The sequence below is a fragment of the Pleurodeles waltl genome, chromosome 9, assembly GCF_031143425.1.
Source record: "Pleurodeles waltl isolate 20211129_DDA chromosome 9, aPleWal1.hap1.20221129, whole genome shotgun sequence".
In the NCBI taxonomy this organism is placed as follows: domain Eukaryota; kingdom Metazoa; phylum Chordata; class Amphibia; order Caudata; family Salamandridae; genus Pleurodeles; species Pleurodeles waltl.
Genome location: NC_090448.1, coordinates 298924144 through 298946822, shown reverse-complemented (window position 1 = coordinate 298946822; position 22679 = coordinate 298924144). Strand labels below are relative to the sequence as shown.

Here is a 22679-nt window from a genome sequence, read left to right as displayed (position 1 = left end):
TGGCCCTGGCCTAAATTGAGGCCAGAGGCATAGGAAGTCAAAGAAAGCTGTTGTTTCAGGCCACTTGTTCACCAGCCTGTCCCGTGTGCACTGTATACAAGACAGGCCAGTGCACAAGAGGCCAACACTGCAGCTTTCATTGCCTATGGCCCTCCTGAATGCGCCCGATCTCGGAAGCACTGACCAGGCCAGACCTTGCTTAGCACTTTCGAGATCAGGCGCATTCAGGACTTCTCTGATCACGGAACTCCGCCTCTGAGGAATTCCACACATTTTATTTCAACTCCGCGGAGTTCTGCAGAGTCGGACTCCGTCAACTCCGCTCAAGTCTAATTAAAACTCTCTTATAGCTGGAACTTTTGTTTTTGTAGCTGAGAGGAGATTTTGTTATAAGGGCGTTGTTTGTAATAATATTGCGACATGCCTGCAGATGTGTAATGCACTATGTTCTCTAAGGGCTGAAGGATGATAATTGCCCCAAGGCACAACTAACTCAGTTGGCTCCATAGGGACATTTAGTCACAGCCAGTGGTACTGCAACTTTTGCTGTTGACTCTACAAGCACATCTAGCCACGACCAGTGGTACTGCATCTTCTGCCAATGAACAAACAAGGTTTATTTCTGATGAAGGTTTAATGTGCGGCATGGCTAAGTATTCCAGCCATTTCACAAAGGACCTGGCACTTCTCCAGCCGGGTTTGGGAGACATTATCAGCTTTAGATGTCAGAAGAAGTTCTGGCAGCGTTCTGTGACACTGTACTCTGAGTGCTTTTGGCTTGACATGGACATCTAGTAATGACCAGTGGTACTGCACCTTCTGTTGTTGACTCTACAGGGCCATAGAGCCATGACCAGTGCCAGATTTAAGAAAAGTGGCACTGCACCCAATGCTGCACCACTTTTCTTGTGCCCCTTAATGCCCCCCGAACGCCACCATGTGTGTTCCGTATCTAAGATACGGAGCATCATGGAGCTAATTAGGGAACTAGCGTCAACATTTTTTACACTAGTTTGGAGCTCTGCAGGATTAGAATAGAAAATTGTGATGCTAATCCTGCAATGCCCATGTAAACAATGGTGTGCCTCCTTCTAACACCTGCTTTAAGCAGCCATTAAAAGTGCTGAAAAGAATTACGCAAAGAAATCTTTTCAATTTCTTGCCACCATTTTTTCGGCGCCCCTTTTGCATACATTATGCCTGGCACATGCATAATGTAGAGCAAAGAGTTACAAAGTGGTGCAGTGCATGCGTTGCGCCACTTTGTAAATTTGGCACAAACACAGTTTATTAAGGATAAAGTTTAAGGGACATTTTTAAGAGCCCCTAATGCCTCCTTGCTCCAGATTAGCGGCATTTTTTTTTTTAAGCTAATGTCGCCTAACAAAGCCAAAATCGCTGCACTAGAGTTACAAAGTGGTGCAAAGCATGCATTGTGCCACTTTGAAACCCCTTGCACCACATTATGCTCGCGCCAGGCATAATGTATGCAAGGGGGGTGTTCCGCCAATAGGGGAAGGGGGCTGAAAAAATGGCACAAAAAATTTCCTTTTTTTTTTGCATATTTAATGCCTGCTCAGAGGTGTTAAAAGGGGGCATGCCACTGTTTTCAATAGTCCTGTATGTACTGTTCAGGGTTAGCGCCAACATTTTGGCACTAACCATGAACAGTAGATCAATAGCGTCAGAAATTCCTATGCTATTGCCCCCTACCCTGCGCCATAGTGCAACGTATTTTAAATACGGCACACACATGGTGGCGGTAGTGGGGCAATAAGGGGCGCAATGAAAGTGACACTGCACTAGTTTTCCTAGCAAGGGCGAGAATACACCCACCTACAGGCCAGCCGACACATTTACCACCTGCTCAGATCATCTGAGAAATGTCTGCAGTAAAACTGCATGGATTAGAGGATTCTGACAGGTTTTATGACCGGAAAACTTGGTCGAATACAATAAAAGTAAAATTACTTGCGATTTTACAGTTAACTCAGTACCATTAAACTTGAAATCACGGCCTTAGAGTTTTTATCTAATGTTGTGTTCTAGCATTCACACAATTTAAATGTTTCCACTTCCGGGTCCTTAAGATGTTTGTTTAATTGTTTTACAGTCTACAACTGTATTTATCTGTTTATATCACTTACTGATAATTACTTCAATGGAGTTAATCACTAAAGGCAGGATGAAAGCCATGAACTGAAAATGCAGACAGTTTATTGGCAGCCAGTTATCACAAGAAATGCTTGGATAAAAGTGATCTCTGTACCAAAGCACTTTGTTAGTACCAGCGACAGTAGGCCATGAACCTCTATATAGATAATGGATTAGTCTGTGCTTGATGCAAAGATTAATTCCTATGCGATGACTGGTGATTACCTATCTCTTTTAACCAATAGCAAAGCACATCTGAAAAACCTAGAGCACGAAATTGACAAACTTTGATAATGGATCAACAGCTCTTTCACAGGCAGGTTAGTGATGTCATGCCCAATATAGATGCTGTCTCTACAGTAAACTGTTTTATGATGAAGGACAATGTTACTCATTAAGATAGATTACTGTGCTAAACATGCATTTAGGGGCTGATTATGAGTCATGCAGAGTGCAATTCCATGGTACTGGTGTGAAATTATCACACTATAACAGTAAATGTACATGCAATTTTATCATTACCGAGGAACCGTGGAACTTGACATCAGGGCCTTAGTGGTTATATCTAATATTGTGTTCTAGTTTTCACACAATTTAAATGCTGTTTCTATTTCCAGATTCTTAAGACATTTATTGTAATTGTTTTACTTTGTCCAGCTTTCTACATCTGTTTACCTCACTTGCTGATAATTGCTTCAAAGAAGATAATCAATAATGGCAGGATAAAAGTCTCTACAATGAAATATGGAAACTTTCCCAACAAGAGGCTGCGGCCCGGTTTAGGCAGATAGATCAGGAAAATCTGAAAAAGGCATTCGCTGTTGTGGATAATGGGATTCACACATTGTCCGACCGGATATATACAATTAACAACATTGTTTCTTCTGCTATAGACATTATACGATCTGATATGTCTTCTTTATATCATGGACAGAGCCAGACCAGGCCCATTATCCAGTTAGGTTGGACACTTCAGACATTGAAGGCGGGTCGCGTTCCGTGGCAGCACATCAGTGCCAGGGAAATATTTTTTTCCTTTAATTTAACGCGACAACAACAACTAATGGCTAAAAAGGAGGCGACTTATGTCATGCTTAACATTGAAACGATAGAAAGATTTCCTTTTACCGTGGCCGAGATTCCCTCAGTAGAGTGGTTGATACACGGGGTTATTATTCTGCCTATTTCTACAGTATAATTCACTTATTGTTTGAAACATGTTCCGGTAGGCAGATATGAAGAGTTGAGAGAAGTTACATCCATGAGGTGTGGGAGCTTCCCTTCTCGTACAAATGCCTCAATGGCATGAAAGAGGTCTTTTTTAGCGGCAGTGAATGCAAGACTTCAGTCAGCCATTAGATGATTTGTAAGCAGTTGTCCTTGCATGGGGCGTGTAATGCCTCGGTTGCAAACTTGGCTTGCTATCTGAAGGGAGTTCCAGTCCCCTTGATTAAATGCACGTTCCAGGTGCTTTCAAATTGCAGCTACGTCCTCAATAGTGAAGCATGTTGCAGCATGCGGGCCGGAATAGTTTACGTTGTTTCGGTCACTAAGGTGGTTACATGCTGCAGGAACGTGTTGTTTCCCCCCCACTAAATTTAGGGAGGTAGCAGATATTTGGCCTCACATTGCTACTTCCAAGGTGAATTTTGACAAGTTAAGTAGACTGAAGGCTTTATTATTTCAGAAGCAGGTGGCCCTTACATCTGCACGCGAGACCTACGCACTTCAGGTGGCAAGGTCATCAGCGGAAATACAGTCCCTGTTAAATACGAACTTTCCGAGACACTTTGGTGAACTCGTGGGACGTATATTTAATGCGTCCAGCACGGCTGGATTAGCACTTTTTTTAAAAAGCTGTTGGTATTGGTTTTGTTCACACCTTTTCCTCCATATTCGGTTTAATACCTTCAGCTATTCATTCAATTTTCGGAAGCATTTTTTGGGGATTTCCGATAACTTTGGCTTTATTAGCCGGCATTTTGCTGTTGCTGTTGTTTTTCCGCAATGGCTGTCCCGCCGCAACAAGGACAAATGAGGGCGCTCCCATCGGCGCAGCTGTGTCGTGAACGCATGATGCAGCACTTTGGAGCAACACTCCTGGAACATTTGGGGTGTGACTGGTCTCTGTCATTCAGACCAGTTTTGGATTGTGTGCAGCCCGTGTTTCGGTGCCGTTGGTGCTCTTTTGAACATGCACTGGAAGTTTGTCTCTCACAGCAACGCCCCTCAGTGATTGATGCTGATCTGTTGTTGTTCTCGTTGAGGGTTCATTACCAGACATGCGCGCTGCGGTTGCGTTTGCTCAGAGAAGCTGATTACGAGCTACCCTTCCTGGAGGAAGTTACCATTAACTCGTTCATAGGCACTGCATGGGATGCCGCCTTGGTTGACACTGGGGCTATGGAACACACCTGCTCCTTGGTAGTTTTTGGCGTGGATTTACCGGTTTTGTCATCTGCCAAGGTGGAGAATCTCCTGCTTTCCATGACGGATGCTTCATTTGGAACTGTCCTAAATTGACACTTTCCTTTGAATTCGGCTTTTTGGCCGCATGCTCATTTTTAAAATTGCCAAATGGTATGCTTGTGTGTCATCTTGACTTGTTAAAATTCAGTAGGGTTTTCAAATATATTTTAGCTTAGGGCATTTTTAGCTAAGGCTTAAATCACTTTCTACCGACAAGGGGAGGGTGTAGTGTAGCCATTTTTAATATAGCTTCATGCACTTTAGTTTATCATATTAGGCCACTGTGCACTTTGCCCTAGATATATTTTATTCAGCTTCGCATTGTTATTTTACATGAGCCGAAAATAAGACAGGTTATCAGCTGCAGTTATCACAAAAATGCTTGGACTAAAGTGATCTCTGTACCAACTCACTTTTTTCTGCCAGCGATAGTGGGCTATCAATCAAAATGTCATGAAGAAGTTACATTTTAGAGATATCTTGACAGATGGAAAGGAGTATTTTTAATTTGCTTATACCTTTAGAATCCCAATATTTCAAGAGTAATCAAAACATGATAAGGGTCTGCCACATTTCTTGCAGCTCTTTAATACGGTGGCAAAGTTGTAGCATGTCTATTATTTTTGCCCCCCTCTCCACGTTGTCTGCTCCCTATTGACTGCTCTGTATAAAACTTGACATACTATCAGAAAGCTAACTATGTTGAAGTGTTGGCAAATTGCATGTGGATTTGTGCTGTAATATATGATTTTAAAAAACTAACACATTGACTGAAAAGCAAAGGTTAATGAGAAGTTATGATTAGCTTTGGGCTTAACACCTCAACATATGTTTAAACAAATGAAAGGCCATGTGCAGCAGGGTTGGCTGCTCATAAATGGTAGGATGTAGGTCCTGCTGCAATTCCACCACTGTGCTAGAAGGGTTTGGCCAATCTCGAAAGGTTGGCTGAAAGGTGTGGTCATAAGTCATATCCAGCAATCAATCCCTGTTTCACATGGCTAAATATTTTGTGTTCTAGGGATTATTTACCCACAACAGATTGGGCACGTGGGCTTTTCCCAACTCCACACAGTCGAGCTCCACATGCAGTCTTGGTTAGCAGTAAACAGTAGGTGAAGTCCACAAAACCCCAGCAATTCAGTGACATAAATAAAAGTTAAAATGAAGTTAAGATTAACTTTGCTTATACCATCATAACCACTAGTTAAAAACACACAGCAGAATTCACAGAAACAAAAACGATAAGAGGAAGGTATTGTTACAAGAGAACACCTAACAAAACAACCGAAATTTGCCAGTTATGGTTCAGTAAACGAACAACGCCTTACACCCCTGTCATACACTGATTATGCCCTCACATTTTACATTATTCATGACACACTAAACACCATCACTGATGACACCACTGATGACATAATCCAGTGGTACCAATACTCTCCTCATTTCACCTTCAGATAAATACTTTTCAGTAGATCTTTATTTGCTAAATGTTTAAGATGCTCTAATCACAGCGCTAATAATTAATGTAATTTGCACATGAACATACCATATAATAATAAGGTATTCCCTTGTATAAAAACAACTTCTTTACTCAACAACCCCCTAGAATCTTATGAAAAAAAATTATCTTTTAAAAATCATGCAGCAATTTTGAGACCATTCACAACTGTGGTAAATCACTGTAAGTCAAACAACATGAGCAGGGATTTGTCTAAATGATCTTGAAGAGTTTGGATGGTGTTTGGGGAAGAAGAGACCCTATCAATATGTGGACGGCCTTCTGATAGGACGAGTGATTTCAAGTGCTATGAAGCACCAGAAACCACAGAGTATGCAGTCAACCTTGAGGAATGTGCAAATGTATCTGCAGGACAGTGCCCATTTCTGATCTGAATCTCAGAGAAGTTGTGAATCTTGGTCACAGATAAAAACACTGATTAGAGGACACACAAGGGGGACAGGACATGTAATAGGGATCAGGGGGGCTGACGCATTGGGTAAAGCGATATGAAGAGCAGTCATGCATATATTTGGCATACACGAAAGAGAAGAGGATTACATAAATGGCTGTTAGCGGCTCTTAGAGGTGTACCTACCCACATAGTAGGGTGTGTAGCACGGAGTCTGTAGGGTGTTTTGCATGGTTGTCTCCTTAGCAAAGCCAAAGTCAGTGATTTTAAGCTCGCCATTGCTCTCCCGGCACGTATAGAGCAGATTCTCTGGCTGAGAAAGGAAAAAATATATAAATATTCAGTTCCACTCCAAAAGGAGAATTTTGTTTTATCCTAAATGTAGTGCTGAAGGCAGGCAGTGAGCTAAGAACACTATAAATGCAAGTAAGTGCTTATCGGACAGAAACAACAGGTCACTGCAAGCTAGCATATGCACATAATGAGAAGACAGAGTGTGGTCTCTTTTGTAGTGTTCAAACAGGAAACAAATCCTGAGCAGATGAATCAAATGTAAAGGAGAGGAAGAGAGACTGCAAATGCATAGTTCTTAATTAAAAAGACAATGTGTGAGAGAGTTATTGCACGTTGTCTTGTAAGCAAATATGCAGGCACATGCAAACAACACCTGCCAACTTTAGCAACAGCTTGATAAAGGACAAAAACCTAAATGAATGTATATGGAACGGGCAAATATTAGATGCAGATCCCGTCTTAATCCATAAAGAAAAGGCATAGCCTTTCTAGGAGCAAGGCAATCTTCTCTGTGTGCACATAACATAAATGTCAAAGCATAGAAACTCACAGCAAGATAAGTATTCAACTAAGGAGGGTAATACTGAAATGTTTTCCCAGGCACTATAACCAAGTCAAGTGAATCCTGGCCACAAGTGGTGTAAGATAGAGCCTCACAATTAATGCAATACATCCCAAAGAAGATCAAGCTTCACTGACCTTCTAATTTGACACAAGCAGAACATCAGCAATACAAGGTTTCATCAAACGCTAGATTACTATATCAGAGCAGCAGTTGTAAAAGACATACATGAAACTGATGAATTATATATGCACTTTGTGACTGGAGCTCCTTTAGGTGTGAGTCTGCAATTGATCCAGGGAATGAGAAGGTACTCCCAAAGACGCAGAGATATTCTATAACAAAGGGTAGATCGTATGATTTTTCCCAATCTTCAAGTGAGGGACCAATGTTTCAATTGAAACAATGGCACTTAAGGCCAGATGTAAGAAAAGATTCTCCAGATCACTTGGGTTGCGGCTGAAAAAGTTCTGTTTCTTATTTACAAAACCTACTTTATGAGTTGGGTAAGACTTTACAACTCATAAAATGGGTTTTGTATCCCATAATGAATCAGAATATGGAAGGGGTGTGAAAGGGGTGTTTGTTCTAAATTGTGTTTTAGTATGCAGTGCATTAATGATTTCTAACCACATCTCCAGTTGCATACTGTAGCCTTACAGCCCGCTGCTGATGGCTGTACCAGTTGCTGAAATCCCTCAACCTACATTATAGGTCCAAGCGACAGGTCTATAACAAGGGAGGGGCTTTAAGCAACCAATATAGCCTGAGACAGAAGGTCATTAACACTATTAGTACATTCCACCCTCGGAGGCTAGGATGTTCTAAATTAGGCAGAAACACAAAGATCCATATCGAAATGTTGGAGCAGAAAGCCTATACCCACTATTATTAGCCCCGAGACACTCAATTGTCTCCAGTGGAGCTCTCAACATTCCAATGTTCTAATACTGAACTTTCGGCTACCCCTCAAAGGAGATAACTCATTCACAAAGGGTAAGGTGTCCATTTGGACCCTTGTTCTCTGTGTAACTTGAGTTGGTAGCATTGGAGAAGAGTAAGCAGTGAGCCATGGCAACACTGGCAGCTTCCCTTGAGGTTTTCCCAAATGGAAGGAACACAGGCTGCTGTGACATCTTCAGCCCGGCAAAGTTCAGCTCAAGCCGCGAAGGGCCTTGGCATTTAGTGCATGTCTAGCTCCTGGCTGCCTCACCTGAAAATAAACAGTGTATGTCAGGCTGATCTTTCCTCAGCCTAACAGACACTCTTCTTTTTAGGTAAAATGTGAGGGGTCGTGGCCCCTTTGCCCTTTAGGGCTGGCCACGGCTGCTCTGTGGTCTCTTGCAGTCCACCATACTCACATTTGTAGTTAGTTAATCACCTGGGGGTTGCTAATTGTGACCTGTCTAATTAATATTTATTAAAAATGTCATGCTACAAATGCCTTGCGAATTATGATTTTCCAAATTAATCTGTTAGTGCGTAGATCCCTTTGCAAATTCTAAGTCTGTTCACAAAAAGCCAGTGAGTAAATTGCGCCCACTTTTTGCACACAGACCCTTAGTACATCTGGCCCTTGGTGCTTTACTTTGGTACCCATAGAGGCCTCTCCATCTCTGATGAAAGAGGAACTCTGGCACTGCTAGACCCAAGATCACTGACCAAGAGTAGGAATGATTGTAGGGAAAGCAGCCAAAACAAACTGAGGTTAATGACGCCTAGTCAAAAAAGGGAAAAATTACATTTAAAAATCAACGAAGGGGACGAACTCGTTGGAAAAATAACTGCCACGCGGAAAGGGATGAATATAAAATTCCAGATTTAAACTTTAAGAAGTAAAAAGAGCACAACAGTCAGAGCCGTTTCTTTCCTAATCTTTCATGTGCGCTTAGGGGGGAACTGCCAACCACAAGAAAGAAACAACCGTGCCAGATCCGCTCAATCTTAACTTATTTCAGAAGCCAAACCACTCGTTAATTGCTGGAGGGCACAACTGCCGGAAGTCTGGGAAAGTACTTGTGAGCTGGTGATCTGGAGACGTGTATCCACTTGATGGTAGCGATTCAATGTGTGCATTCGTGCACATATGCCTACACTTGCGTAAGGACATTTTATCAAATCTCTGTATTTAAGATACGGATAGCTAGAAGGGGTACTGAGGCAGGCGTTATGTGTGGTCGAACAAAAATGTATGCTTTTTTATGCTGTAATACTATGACATGGAGTACAGTACAGTTAAGAAGCATCGATTAATTTTGAATTGACAATTAATGGAAGAGGCCATCACACAGTTTCCATCATAATTTTAAGGCACTTGATAATTCTCTCCTTTCTATGCAGAGAGGAGAGAATGTGTATCCTCTCTACCACTCCAGTAACAGTATATGCCCTTCAACATATAAAGAGGTCGAAGTTTATGCAACTTGAAGGTCGTTCTCAAACAGCAGCATAACCACTTACTTTGACATCTCGGTGAGCAATGTTCATTGCATGCAGGTGCTGTATGGCTGAGCCAATGTCTTTCATGATTTCAGACGCTTCTGAAACGCAACAACAGTTCTAAATCAACACTAATAAGGCAGTTTGAAAACGTATTTCCTCTACCACCCCAGCTACTGCCCACACTCTATTGATAACTCTGTGCCAAAGCAAAACACACCCGGCTCCGGTACCGCTACCCACTTCTGTGATAAACCCAAAGATTTGACCTCTCTTCCCAGGAATACTTTCCTGTCCCCTGTGAAATTACCAAAGTGTTTTGATGGCTTCCTATCTATCCACCAATTACACTGCTTTCTCCCTAAATTACCACTCCCTCCTGGAGGTCAGGCACTCTATACACTATGACACTGCATCCTCTGTAAGTCACTACTCCACCCTAGAGACCAGCCATTCAATGCACGACACCACTTCCACCCTAAATTGCCACTCCACCATTGAGATCAGCCACTCTGTGCACAATTACACCACTTCCACCCTAACTATTACTTCACCCTGGAGACCAGTCACTGAATCCACTTGACACCACGTCTTCCCTAAATTACCACTCCACTACGTGGACCAACCACTCTATGCAGGATGCCACTTCTTTCCTAAATTACCACTCAACCGTTGAGATCCGCCACCATATCCATTGTAATTGTCTTCCTTGAATTACCACTCAGCCATTGAAACCAGACAATCTTTCCACCATGACTCTTCTCCTTCCCCAACTAGCCTACTCAACCGTTGACACCAGACACTCTTTCCACTATAACACTTCTTCTACTCTAAATTCCCACTCAACCAGTAAGACACGCCACATTATCCACTATATCAATTCTTCTTCCCTCTGTTACCACTCCTTCCTGGCGACCAGCCACTATATGCACTGTGACACCACTTCCTGCCTAAATTACACCTTCTGCACCAGAGAGCAGCCACTCTATCCACTATGACATTGCTTCCTCCCTAAATTACCACTCCACCCTGGATTCCAGACACTCTGTGCACTATGATACCACTTTCACTCTAAGTTACCATTATATCCTGTAGAGCAGGAACTCTATGCACCATGACACCACTTCCACCCTAGATTACTACCTCTACCCTGTAGACCAGGTACTCTATACACTATGACACTACTTCCTCACTAAATTGCTACTCCTTCCATGAGTTCAGCCACTCTATGCACTATGACACCACTTCCTTCCTAAATACCACTCCACCCTGGGGACCAGTCACACACTATCCATCATGACACCCAATATTACTACTCCACCTTGGAGACCTGACACTCTATGCACTACGACATCACTTCCTCCCTAAATTGCCACTCCCACTCCAGAGACCATCCACTCTATCTAATATGACACTGCTTACTCTCCAAATTAACCACTCCCGCTCCAAAGTCTAACCTCCCAGTAATATGTCCACATATTACCTCGTTCAGTGAAAGCAGCATCTCCACGGTGCTGGATTCGTGTGAACAGCTCGCCCCCTTCCATGCTAAAACAGAAAACAACATTTCTGATAAGGTTTGGGCCAACAGGTGCCAGTCGGGAAAGTAGAGTACACTACAAAGATCACATGCATTGACAATGGGAGGCCGAGTACATCAACAGTAAGAAACAGGACCATGCACCTGCTTCTAGGAGCCTACAGCAGGGGCCAGTATGTTGGAGGAATGAGCAATTCCACAGGTAAAGGAACAGTAAATGTACGATGGCAGTAAGGAGAGGGGAAAGAAAAGTGAGAGTACATGTCAGAGTTAAAAAGGGGCTCAGGGTGCCAATACTTTGGGAAGAGTATGTGTGAATACTAGTATATGATGTAAGCATCTGAGGTAAACAGCTGTGGTTCACTGCCATTGCACCAAGTACACAGCAAAAAACACACACATAGAGATTTTAAAAAACATGTCAATTCTCCCTGAGAGAACAGTATTCACTTTTCGGTGCCTATAAACAAACATTGCAATTTCCTATTGTAAAAAAACGCACTTAAAGAAGCGCCGAGCATGACCAGGCATAGCTCCTAGTGACATGTGAAATGCAGTACACTATATTAATGCAAATACTACACAATGGAATTATGGTCAACACCGTTGGCTTTTACATGCCAACAATGCGTATATGCACACCTGGATATAACTTGCAAATGGACACGTGGCTATTGCAGGTTGATATGTACTGTAAAGAAGTTCATATAAGTCCGTAAAACTGACGAACAGGTCATCTTAAAGGAACAATGCAATGGGGTCACCCCATTTAAGGCGATGAGGAGTGTTTCCATTATAAATCTAAAAAACTGAATTTTTTGGAAGTGCACTACTCTGTGAATTTGTGTGTGCATGTATGTGCATGTAACTCCACCCAGTGATAACTAAGGGCCTGGTTTATATGTTGGTAGAGAGGAAACTCCATTGCAATGGCAACAGAGTCCACCCCTCCCGTCAACACAGTTGTCCGCCCACCCGATTTATATGTGGGCAGACCGCAGATTTGGTAATAGCAGAGACTACTCCTTCCCTGCTGTGGCCAAACGTCCCGAAGGAGTAAGAGCCATCAGAGAACTGGCTATATGTCCTTTTGCCCAATCAGGATTATGACATTTAGCTGTGTTTTTTACTGTATGTCATTGCCAGGCAAGCCCTGACAGTAATAGACAGTAAAAATAAATACTTACTACCCTTCACCATGGGAGATAACTCCCTTGGTGAGGGGGGCACTATGCTTTTCATTTTCAAAAAGAAAATTCTTCTTTGGGATTTCCTTTTTTTTTAAATGAAAAAGAAAACTTTTTAGTGCAAGGCTCCATCATGTTGGTGGAGCCCTGAACCTAACAGCGAAAATCTTTGATGCCAATACTTTAAAATTGACCGCCAGCTTGGTGGTCATTTATAAATTTGGCAGGCACAACCGCTGTCAGAACAATGGAGTAATTTACTCTGTCACCCTGGCAGAACAATAGGCAGTACACCAGAATATAAATCAGGCCCTCAGATTTAACTATGGACTGCAGAATTACAAATCCATGCCACTTGCTCAACCCACCAAACTAGGGCTGCCTGCTATGAGCACACCCTGGCAAACTACGATGAATGCAAAACACAGGCAAACGTTAAACAGACCACACTTAGTGGCTATGTCACAGAGCAGTGACTGCGTTGACAGCATTTCTTTACTTTAAAGACCAGGGGCAGGAAATTCCGCTTGAGTTCTCAGAAGAACATCCATTCAACTTAAATCCTCTGTTTTGCGGAAATCACCCTCATTGGTAATTGCATTTTAGCTGTACTTTTCTCATCAGGCAGTGAGGTCAACCCTCTGTTTACTTATCAGGGAAGGAGGAGGACAGCAGGATATATTATTCTTTAGGGTACACTCCAGAATGGTAACAACTGATTTAGTTCACATCTGTCACATTCTCCGGGTGGCAGGGAGATTGGCCTCTAAGCTGGCCTTACTTCTGGAGGTACAAAAGTCTGATATAGAGATCCAACCTAGAGTATGTACAAGACTCCCTCAGATATGCCCCTGTGTTATTGTGCTACTAGCTAGCTTTACGGGTAGAGTACTTAATAAGTCAACAGGCCTTGAAGGACAATGTTAATGAAAACTAAATTGTACTTTTAGCAAATCTATTCAAACTGACACAAAATACTGAATGGAGTTGTTAGGCATACTAAACGTGAATTTATTTGATGTAGGGAAAGATTGTTGAATGTGTATGTGGCAAAGGCCTTAACTGAGCCACATCTCCAATATCACTGAAGTGGATTCTATATACAGAGCTGGACTTAAGAGGAGAAAGTCCACATCTTCTAACCAATGACTAATCAGCAGTCTTGGCTCAACTTACAGCTCCGCACCTAGTCACATAAAACACCATTAAAATATAATCCTAGAATATAAAAAAGTAGTACGGCTCAGGCAAGCAATAGAAGAGTGATCATACCAAAGGCAAAAAATAGTGAGCCTTAAACTGACTGACTTAATTCCCCATTGAATCCTGATGAGAATGTACTCACTGACCTGTGAGAGGACATGGAATGAAAGGTATCTATACATAAAAGGATCTCCCCTCGGCTAACAACGGAAAAGCTTCAGGACCAATATGTTTACAGAATATGTTCTTTGCTCTAATACTCCAATGTATACATGAGTAAGGAAACTAGCTGAACTTTGTCCTGATCTAAAGCTTCTCAGTTGCAGCACAGTAACCTCAGAGCGCATAAATAATTGAATTGCCTCGGGGGGTGAGGGAGGTCACCCACAGAATTTGCAAATTACTTATTCAAGTGCAAAATCCAGCTTAGAGCTGAGTGAATCATTATCTGATTTACCGAGATTACTGCACAACAGTGATGATTGACTTGAGAAAGTTCACAGAAAATGCTCAAGATTTTTGGATAATAGGGGTGGAATGTCCGATTATTCAGTTGCCCAGTTATTATTAGACTATATAATTCAGGTTCATGACCCAGATCCTAAAATTAACTTCACTTCACATTATGACCTCAAATGGTCTTCATTTTATGCCATGACATTCTCTGCTCTAGATGAGTAAATGTAAAACTAGAGCACAAAGAGTCTTTGAGATTAACAAAGCATTCTGTCTTCAGGACTCTTATAGTTTCAGTGAATGCCACATGGACAGAACTCAGGACACAGCCTTCTTATATTCTTAGGAACGCCAGAAGAATAGAAGTGAAGACATAACTCCCCCGCTCAGGGAGAAGAGTAATCTAATGTGAATTCAGAACAGACTTGTTCTGAGCATCCTTATTAATTGAAAAAAGTCAGAAGACAAGGAAAAACAGAGATGAGAAAGGGAGAATACCCCTAGGTTAGGTGACCAAGATTATCCAAAAATCCATAGTTATTTCTGCCTTCTGTGAGTAGATTAAGAACACCTCTCCTATCAGTATTAAGGAAGCACGCTGTCATTTTGATTGAAACATAAGGCAAAAGTGAACAAGGTTGGTGTTTTGAGCTATCTTTCTAGTTTTTAGGTTCTGTATGGAAGTAACATTTGTTTTTTAAATGGATTACAAAGGCCATTGGATTGCACAGCTCTTTTGAGTGAACTATTTCTGTGATTCAATGATAACTAGACAACTTGAGAAGGTAATCAAGACAAAGACCAAAAATATACTTAACGCCTTGGGAAAGATTTTCATATGAACCGTCTTGGCCTTTATTGTTGTTGGACCTGGCCCTTTTTGCAGGGTCATCCCCAAACATTTTGTCTCCCTCCTCCTATTTTTTCTGACCTGTTTTTGTTGGCTTTAGGACTCTGGGCACCTTACTACTGCTGATCAGTGCTAAAGTACAATTGTTCCTTGTCTAAATGGTATTGATGATTGGTTGGTCCATGATTGGCTAATTTGATTTACTAGCAAGTCCCTAGTAAAGTGCACCAGAGGTCCCAGAGGCCTGTAAATCAAATGCTACTAGTGGACCTGCAGCACAGATTGTGTCACCCATATGATTAGACTTGTAAACATGTCTAAGACCTTCCCCTGCAGTGTCTGTGTGGGGAGTTTGAAAAGGCCAGTTTGACCTGGCAAGTGCACCTACTTGCCAAGACCAAACCTTCCCTTTTACATGTAAGTCACCCCTAAGAGCAGGGTGCAGAGTATTTGAAAGGTAGGACATGTTCTTGTGTGTTTTAAATATTGCTAAATTTGATTTTCACTATAGCAAGGCCTATCTCTCCCATGGGTTAACATGGGGATTGTCTTGAAATTTATTTTAAGTGTGGTTTCCCATTGGCAGCAGATAGTGATATGGAGTCTGTGGTCTCCGAACTCACAAATGAAAAATACATCTTTTGGTGAAGGTGTTTTTTAGATTGTAAGTTTGAATATGCCACTGTTAGAAAGTGAGCATTTTCTTGCTTAACCTTTCTGTGCCTCTTCCCGTCTGCTGGAATACAAGTCTGCGTCAGGATGACAGTTGGACTGTTTGTGAATTCACTCTAAACAGTCACACAAGGGGAGCTGAGTTGTGCCCTGTATATCCTGATGGGTTTCAGCTGGGCTAGACTGGTGGGAGGAGATGAAACTTGCACCTCAATATGACTGTGCCCGTCCTTACAGGATGCAGTCTCCAACCCCCTTGAGTGTGGCTGGGACTAGGGCAGGAAAGGCAAGGTCTTATGCACTACAAAGACTTTCCTTTGAAGTTTGCTTACTTCAGCGGCAGGAATGAGTATAAGTATTGGACCCAAAACCCTAGACTTTTAGAACACTTCTGGATCAAAAGGAGACTCCCCCAATAGGAGTTGAAGAGCTGTGAGGAGGATTACTGCTGCTTTGCTGGGTTGGCCTACAGTTGCTGCTCTGCTTTAGAGAGGAAAAAGAGAGGACTTTGCTGTGCATCCTACTCATGAAGTTTCTCCCAGGGTTTGGACTGAGCATGCTTCCTGTTAAGAAGTCTCAGGGATGGCAAAGACTTCACATACCAGCCTCTGGGTTCTCGTGCTGAGGACTATGACTCGCCAGGTACTGTCCACTCCAGTTTCTGGGCCCTTGGGAGTGAAAGCTGCCAATAAAACAAGAAGAACCAGGCACATCGACTATGGATGACTCCAGAGCCGGCAAAGCTGCCTGACTCTTTGCTGCTGCCTGCACCCGAAGCTGTGGTCTCTGCTGAAGTGCAACGACAATGACTGATGCTGCAGGCCAGGCGCCGCTGGCCCGATGCCACTGCAGCACCTCTGAAGTCCTATGACATTGTGAGTCCCGAGTGCCGTGTGACCAACATCCGTGACATCTGACTCTGCTGCAGCACCTGTGGCCCCCATGGTGTGACTGCAACCCCGAGAGGTTGCCCTATTACGCCTTGACCCACTGGACTCATCGACTCTGCTGGATCGTAAGGAACTGATGATTCCCAGCCGGCTCAACTCTGCTGACTCCGCAAGGAACCGACGCCTCACCTCCATAAGGAACCAATGCCTTACCTCATGCATAGCAGCATGGAACCAATGCCACACCGGCTTCAGCGGCATCTCACCTCCCTGACTCCGTGCCACGTTTTTGACTCTGCCTCATTTCTTAGGTACTGTACCTGGGGTCCCTGCAACTCCATGACCGACACGGCACTCCCTCACGAGTGGTGTCAGACTGTTGGGAACGACTCCGCCACAACGCCGTGATGGCACCTGTTGGAGCTATTGTGTTTCTAAATGCTTCATTGAGATTTATTCTTTAAACATTCCTATCTTTGCTTGTGTATGTCAGATTTTTGTCATTGTTGTCTTGTTTTACTGAGATAAATATTGGCTATTTTACTAAACTGGTGTGGTGCCCATTTGTACTGTTTTCTCTGTGTTACTGTGTGTGTGGGTACAAAAATTTTACACATTGACTCTGGGATAAGCCTGACTGCTTGTGCCAAGCTACCAAGGGGGTGACCAGGGGTTATCTTGGGAGTGTGACTCCCTTACCCTGACCAGATTGAGGGTCCCTACATGGACAGGGTGAAAACTCACTGCCAACTAGAGACCCCATTTCTAACAATTGTCATCCGAAAAAAAAAAGTAAAACATCAGGGCATCAATATTGATGTCTGTTGGACTTTTTTGCTTATGCAGGGTCATCCCCAATCTTTTTGCCTCCTGCCTCCTATTTTTTCTGACCTGTTGCTGTTGGCTTTTGAACTCTAGCACTGGTTAGCAGTGGTAAAGTGCTCAAAGTGCATATGCTCTCTGTGTAAATTGTGTGGTTGATTGGTTTATCCATGATTGGCATATTTGATTTACTAGTAAGTCGTTAGTAAGGTGCACTAGAAATGCCAGGGCCTGTAAATCAAATGCTAATAGTGGGCCTGCAGCACTAGTTGTGCCACCCACATAAGTAGCTCTGTATACATGTCTCAGACCTGCCACTGCAGTGTCTGCGTGTGCAGTTTTAAACTGTAAATTCGACTTGGAAAGTGTACCCACTTGCCAGGCCTAAACCTTCCCTTTTCTTACATGTAAGGCACCCCTAAGGTAGGCCCTAGGTAGCCCCAAGGGCAGGGTGCAGTGTATGGTTAAGGTAGGACATATAGTAATGTGGTTTATATGTCCTGACAGTGAAATATTGCTAAATTCGTTTTTCACTGTTGCAAGGCTTGTCTCTCTCATAGGTTAGCATGGGGGCTACCTTTAAATCTGATTAAAGTGTAGACTCCCTTTGGGAGCGGATGAACATGTGGAGTTTGGGGTCTCTGAGCTCATAATTTAAAAATACATATTTTAGTAAAGTTGATTTTGAGATTGTGTGTTTGAAAATGCCACTTTTAGAAAGAGAGCCTTTTCTTGCCTATACCATTTCTGTGACTCTGCCTGTTTGTGGATTCCCTGTCTGGGTCAGTTTAACAGTTGGGCTGGTTGCAACTCACACTAGACAGTGACACAAAGGGAGCTGGGGTGTAGTCTGCATTTCCTGATGAGCCATCTGTGCTAGGAGGAAGGAGAGGAGTGGTCACTCACACCTGAAAGGGCTGTGCCTGCCCTCACACAATGCATTCTCCAACCCCCTGGTGAGTGTCTGGGGCCCGGCCTGGGCAAGGCAGGATTTCACATTAAAAAGAGATTTTGCTTTGAAGTAGGCCTACTCCAAAAGGAGAAATTGGATATAAGAAGGGCACCCAAAACCACAGACTTTATAAACACTTCTGGAAACAAGAGGAACCTCTGCCTGGAGAAGTGCTAAAGAGCTGAGGAAGAAGAGCTGCCCCGCCTATGACTGGGCTTTGTGGAGCTACCCTGCAATTGCTTCTTCTGCCAGAGTAAGAGGGCAATGACTGGACTTTGTGTGCCTTCCATCTTGAGAAGAAATCTCCAAGGACTTGATTTAGAGCTTGCCTCCTGTTGTTTGAAGTCTCAGGGACAGCAAAGACGTCTCTCTGCCAGCACCTGGAGTATCTGGAGAGACTCCTACTCTGCCCTGTGGTGCCCATACAGTTCCTGGGACCCTGAAAGGAGAAGCTGGTAGCCTAAAGAAAAGGAAATCCATGCACAGAGTGCCATGCAGGGAAAAGATCGACGCGACTCCAATCTGCACCTGAAGAAACGACGTGCCGCCGGCTCCACAGCTGAAAATCGAGGCTCGCTGGAAATGCGACCGAAGAATCGACGCACAGAGCAGGAGAAACGACGTGCAGCATCACTGACGGAGGCTGGGAGATCGCAACCTGCACTGCGTGGTTTTCGGATCCTCGTGCGGCTGGATTTCCGACTCAAGTATCGCTGGGCGTGTAAAAACAAAACAAGGCCTGCCTAGACCCGAGAGTGCTGACCAGATGGACGCATCGCTCTCCTGCGGAGAGAAGAAACGACCCGCCCAACTCAGCGAAAGGAGAAACGACGCAAGGTCCCGCTCGTGAGTGGAATCAACGCATCACAAGCCCATTTTTGATGCGCACTCGCCCGTGTGGGGTTATTTTTGAAGCCCCTGAGGTACTTTTTCACGCTAACAGTGTTAGTGTGTGTTTAAAACTACTTAAAGACTCTTTTTGCATTTTTGTTGCTTACTTGACTTGTGTATTGTTAATTTTTATTGTTTTGGTCTGGTTTTGTTTAGATAAATATTTTCTATTTGTCTAAACCTGTGTTGTGTCATTTTATAGTGTTTTTAAGTTACTGTGTGTGTTGATAAAAATACTTTACACCTAGCACTCTAAAGTTAAGCCTACTGCTCTGCCAAGCTACCAAGGTGGCAAGCAGGGTTAGCTGAGGGTGATTCTCTTTTACCCTGACTAGAGTGAGGGTCCTTGCTTGAACAGGAGGGAACCTGACTGTCAACCAAAGACCCCATTTCTAACAATGTCTATATGACTTTGAAATCAAACAAATTGTGTGGTGGTATACTGCTGCTTTTTCTAGCTTCACTCTTTGAGAAAAAGTAACTCCGCTACATTTTCACCATCATGAGAGTCGGGTAGTCTGATCAGCACTGAATTGTTGTTACCAACTCCCTCTACACAGGAATTTGAAGCACATTTTTAAATACACTTCAAGTAGCCAAGCCGTGGCTGTAACACTGTGTAGTGTTGCCGCGTCCTCGTGACTCCTGTTCTACGTCTCGAGCTCGTGATAGAGAGGAGCTCGAGACACTCGGAGTCAAGAGGACGGTTGAGCCGGTAGCTGCGACATCGCAGCGGTCTATATGTTGATTAAAAGATCTTTACCTTACCTACACTTGTAGTCATGATTACTACAAGTATTTTTGGCGACGAGTAGACCGCTGCATCGGACCCATTTTCCTCGTCAAAACCAAGCAGGAAGTACAGCTAGTAATAATAACGTCAATCTGAGCTCATGATTGGTTACTTATTTTTGTTTTCAAGAAGAGCTGAAGCAGTTACTTTGAATTTTTGGTCCAACTCTGCCATCTCATGGAATTAAGAGGTACTGCACTTTGAATTTAAGAAGGAAAATAATTTTTGACAGTTCGGTTTTTTTGTTTGCTGCTTATATTACAAGGAAACTTCAATGTTCTTTTAACTGTGATCTGCTGTGGATCTTATATTGATACTGGCGTAAAAGTAAAGAAGGTTAAGTAAAAATTGTGGCTGGGTTTCTTCAGCTTTCATTGTCTTCTGCGTCACACACCCTGTGATATTACTTACCTTCTGCACTTGTACTGTTTTAAGAATGCAGTCTGTGAATCCACCTCCATTTTTTTGGGAAACACCGGGTAACCCTCCAATTCCATGGAAAAATTGGTATGATGCATTTGAGATGTACTTAGGAGCAATTGGTACAGCACGCTTCCGTCCTGAAAGAAATAAATTTCTTTTACTCCATTCCTTGGGATTTGAAGGGAGATCTGTTTTTAAATATCTTCCTGCCTTGGTATTGGAAGAAGAGATTGATGAGTATGCCGAAACAGTAAAAAAATTGGAACTGAGGTTTGACATACAACCCAGTTTAGTCGTTATTAGACACAAGTTTTTCAAAAGAGAACAAAATCCTGGTGAAGACGTGGATACCTTTGTATCAGCACTGAGAAAACTTGCAGCTGATTGCCAATTTCAGGCGTTTAGTGACCAGCTGGTCAGAGACCAATTTATTGCTAAATGCACGGACAAGACTATCCAACAAAAACTTCTTTCTTTGAGCAATCCGTCACTGGATGAGACATTACGATTGGCAAAGAGCATTGAGACGTCTAAAGTGTATGTGAAGGAACTGGAAACCAGAACGACAGAAAATATAGGATTGGTGAATTCTCAGGATGGAAAAATGTTAAAGTCAACTAAGACTTTTTCCAAACCATTTTTTAAGCAAAGCAACATTTGTTTTCGGTGTGGTAATCTGAACCATATTAAGAGTGGCAGAGGATGTCCTGCTAAGAATGCCACATGCAGGAAGTGCAACAAATTTGGACACTTTGCCAAAGTGTGTCAGAGTGGCACAATGAGTGTTGGTTATCAACAGGGTTCAGGGAGGTTTCCAAATGGTTCAGAGGTGGCGTATGTTACAGAGGTAGATGATAATGATGTAGATAGAATCCAAGAAGAATTCAGAGACATGGTGATGATTGTCACAGAGGATCACATAGTAACTGGAGATCCTACTAGGTGTGTGGATCCTTATGTTGAAATTGGTGTTGGTGACAAAGTGATCAAACTTTTGGTGGATTCTGGAGCTCGGATCACAATGATTACTCAAGAGCTGTGCAAGGAGGTTTGGGGAGATAGAACTCTCTGTGCACCTGACAGAGCACCTGTCTCCTATGAAGGGAGAAAGATTGAATTGGCTGGTTATTTCGAAGATGTACTTGAGTTCAAGGGAAGAAGAATTTTTGGCAAAGTTTATGTGGCGATAAAGGGACTAAACATTTTAGGTTGGTTCCATCAAGGTTTATTCCAAATGGTTTTGAGGCCAGGCACTAAGGAACAGGTATCTGTTGTAGAATCAGGTGATTATGCAGCCAGTCTGATAAAGGATTTTCCTTTGGTGTTTTCTGAAACGTTGGGCACCATTGAAGGATTTGCTCATGTGATAAAAGTAAAAGAAGGGGCCATTCCAGTGAAACACAAATTTAGGAGTGTACCATTCAGTGTGAGAGACAAATTGGAAAAGGAGTTGAAGGACTTGTGTATGAAAGGTATCATTGAACCTATAGATTCCTCTTTGTGGTTGTCTCCCTTGGTTATTGCAAGGAAGAAAAATGGCGATTTGAGGGTATGTGTGGATTTGCGCAGTTTGAATAAACATATTTGGGTAGACTCGCATCCTTTACCTAATATTACGGAAATGCTGGCTACTATTGGTGAATCAAGATGGTTTTCCAAGTTGGATCTAGCTACAGCATATCATCAGATTGTTCTAGACCCGGCCTCAAGGCATCTTACTGCTTTTGTTTCACCTTTAGGCACATTTCAGTATTGCAGGATGCCTTTTGGGTTAGCCTCAGCAGCAGCTGTTTTTCAGCGAGTAATGTCTCAGATGTTAAAGGACATAAAAGGGGTAGCTGTATTTCAAGATGATGTGTTGATCCATGCAGCGTCCAAAGAGGAACATGATCACATTGTAAGGAAAGTGTTAAGAATCATGCAGGAGAAAGGAGTGGTTCTAAAAAGTGAAAAATGCCAATTTTTGCGTAATAGAGTCGAATATTTAGGAAATGTTGTTTCTGAACAAGGGATTGAACCCAAACCAGGGTTGGTCAAAGCGATTATGAATGCTTCTCCACCATCAGACAAAACAGGATTGAAGTCTTTTATTGGTTTGTGTGAATTTTATTCACGGTTCATGAGTGATTACGCTACTAAAACTAAACCCTTAACGAATTTGTTAAAGAA

At 42.8% G+C, this 22679-nt stretch overlaps 1 protein-coding gene across 1 annotated transcript in view; it reads right to left on the bottom strand.

Moving 5' to 3' along the window:
• MAPKAPK3 (MAPK activated protein kinase 3) overlaps window positions 1-22679 on the bottom strand; it is a 189353-nt gene that overhangs the window by 78566 nt on the left and 88108 nt on the right. The window contains exons 5-7 of the mRNA XM_069206771.1: window positions 11315-11379; window positions 9853-9932; window positions 6723-6849 (exon numbers count right to left, since the gene is read on the bottom strand). Of these exons, the coding sequence (XP_069062872.1) occupies window positions 6723-6849; window positions 9853-9932; window positions 11315-11379 (272 nt within the window). The remainder of the gene's footprint in view (window positions 1-6722; window positions 6850-9852; window positions 9933-11314; window positions 11380-22679) is intronic.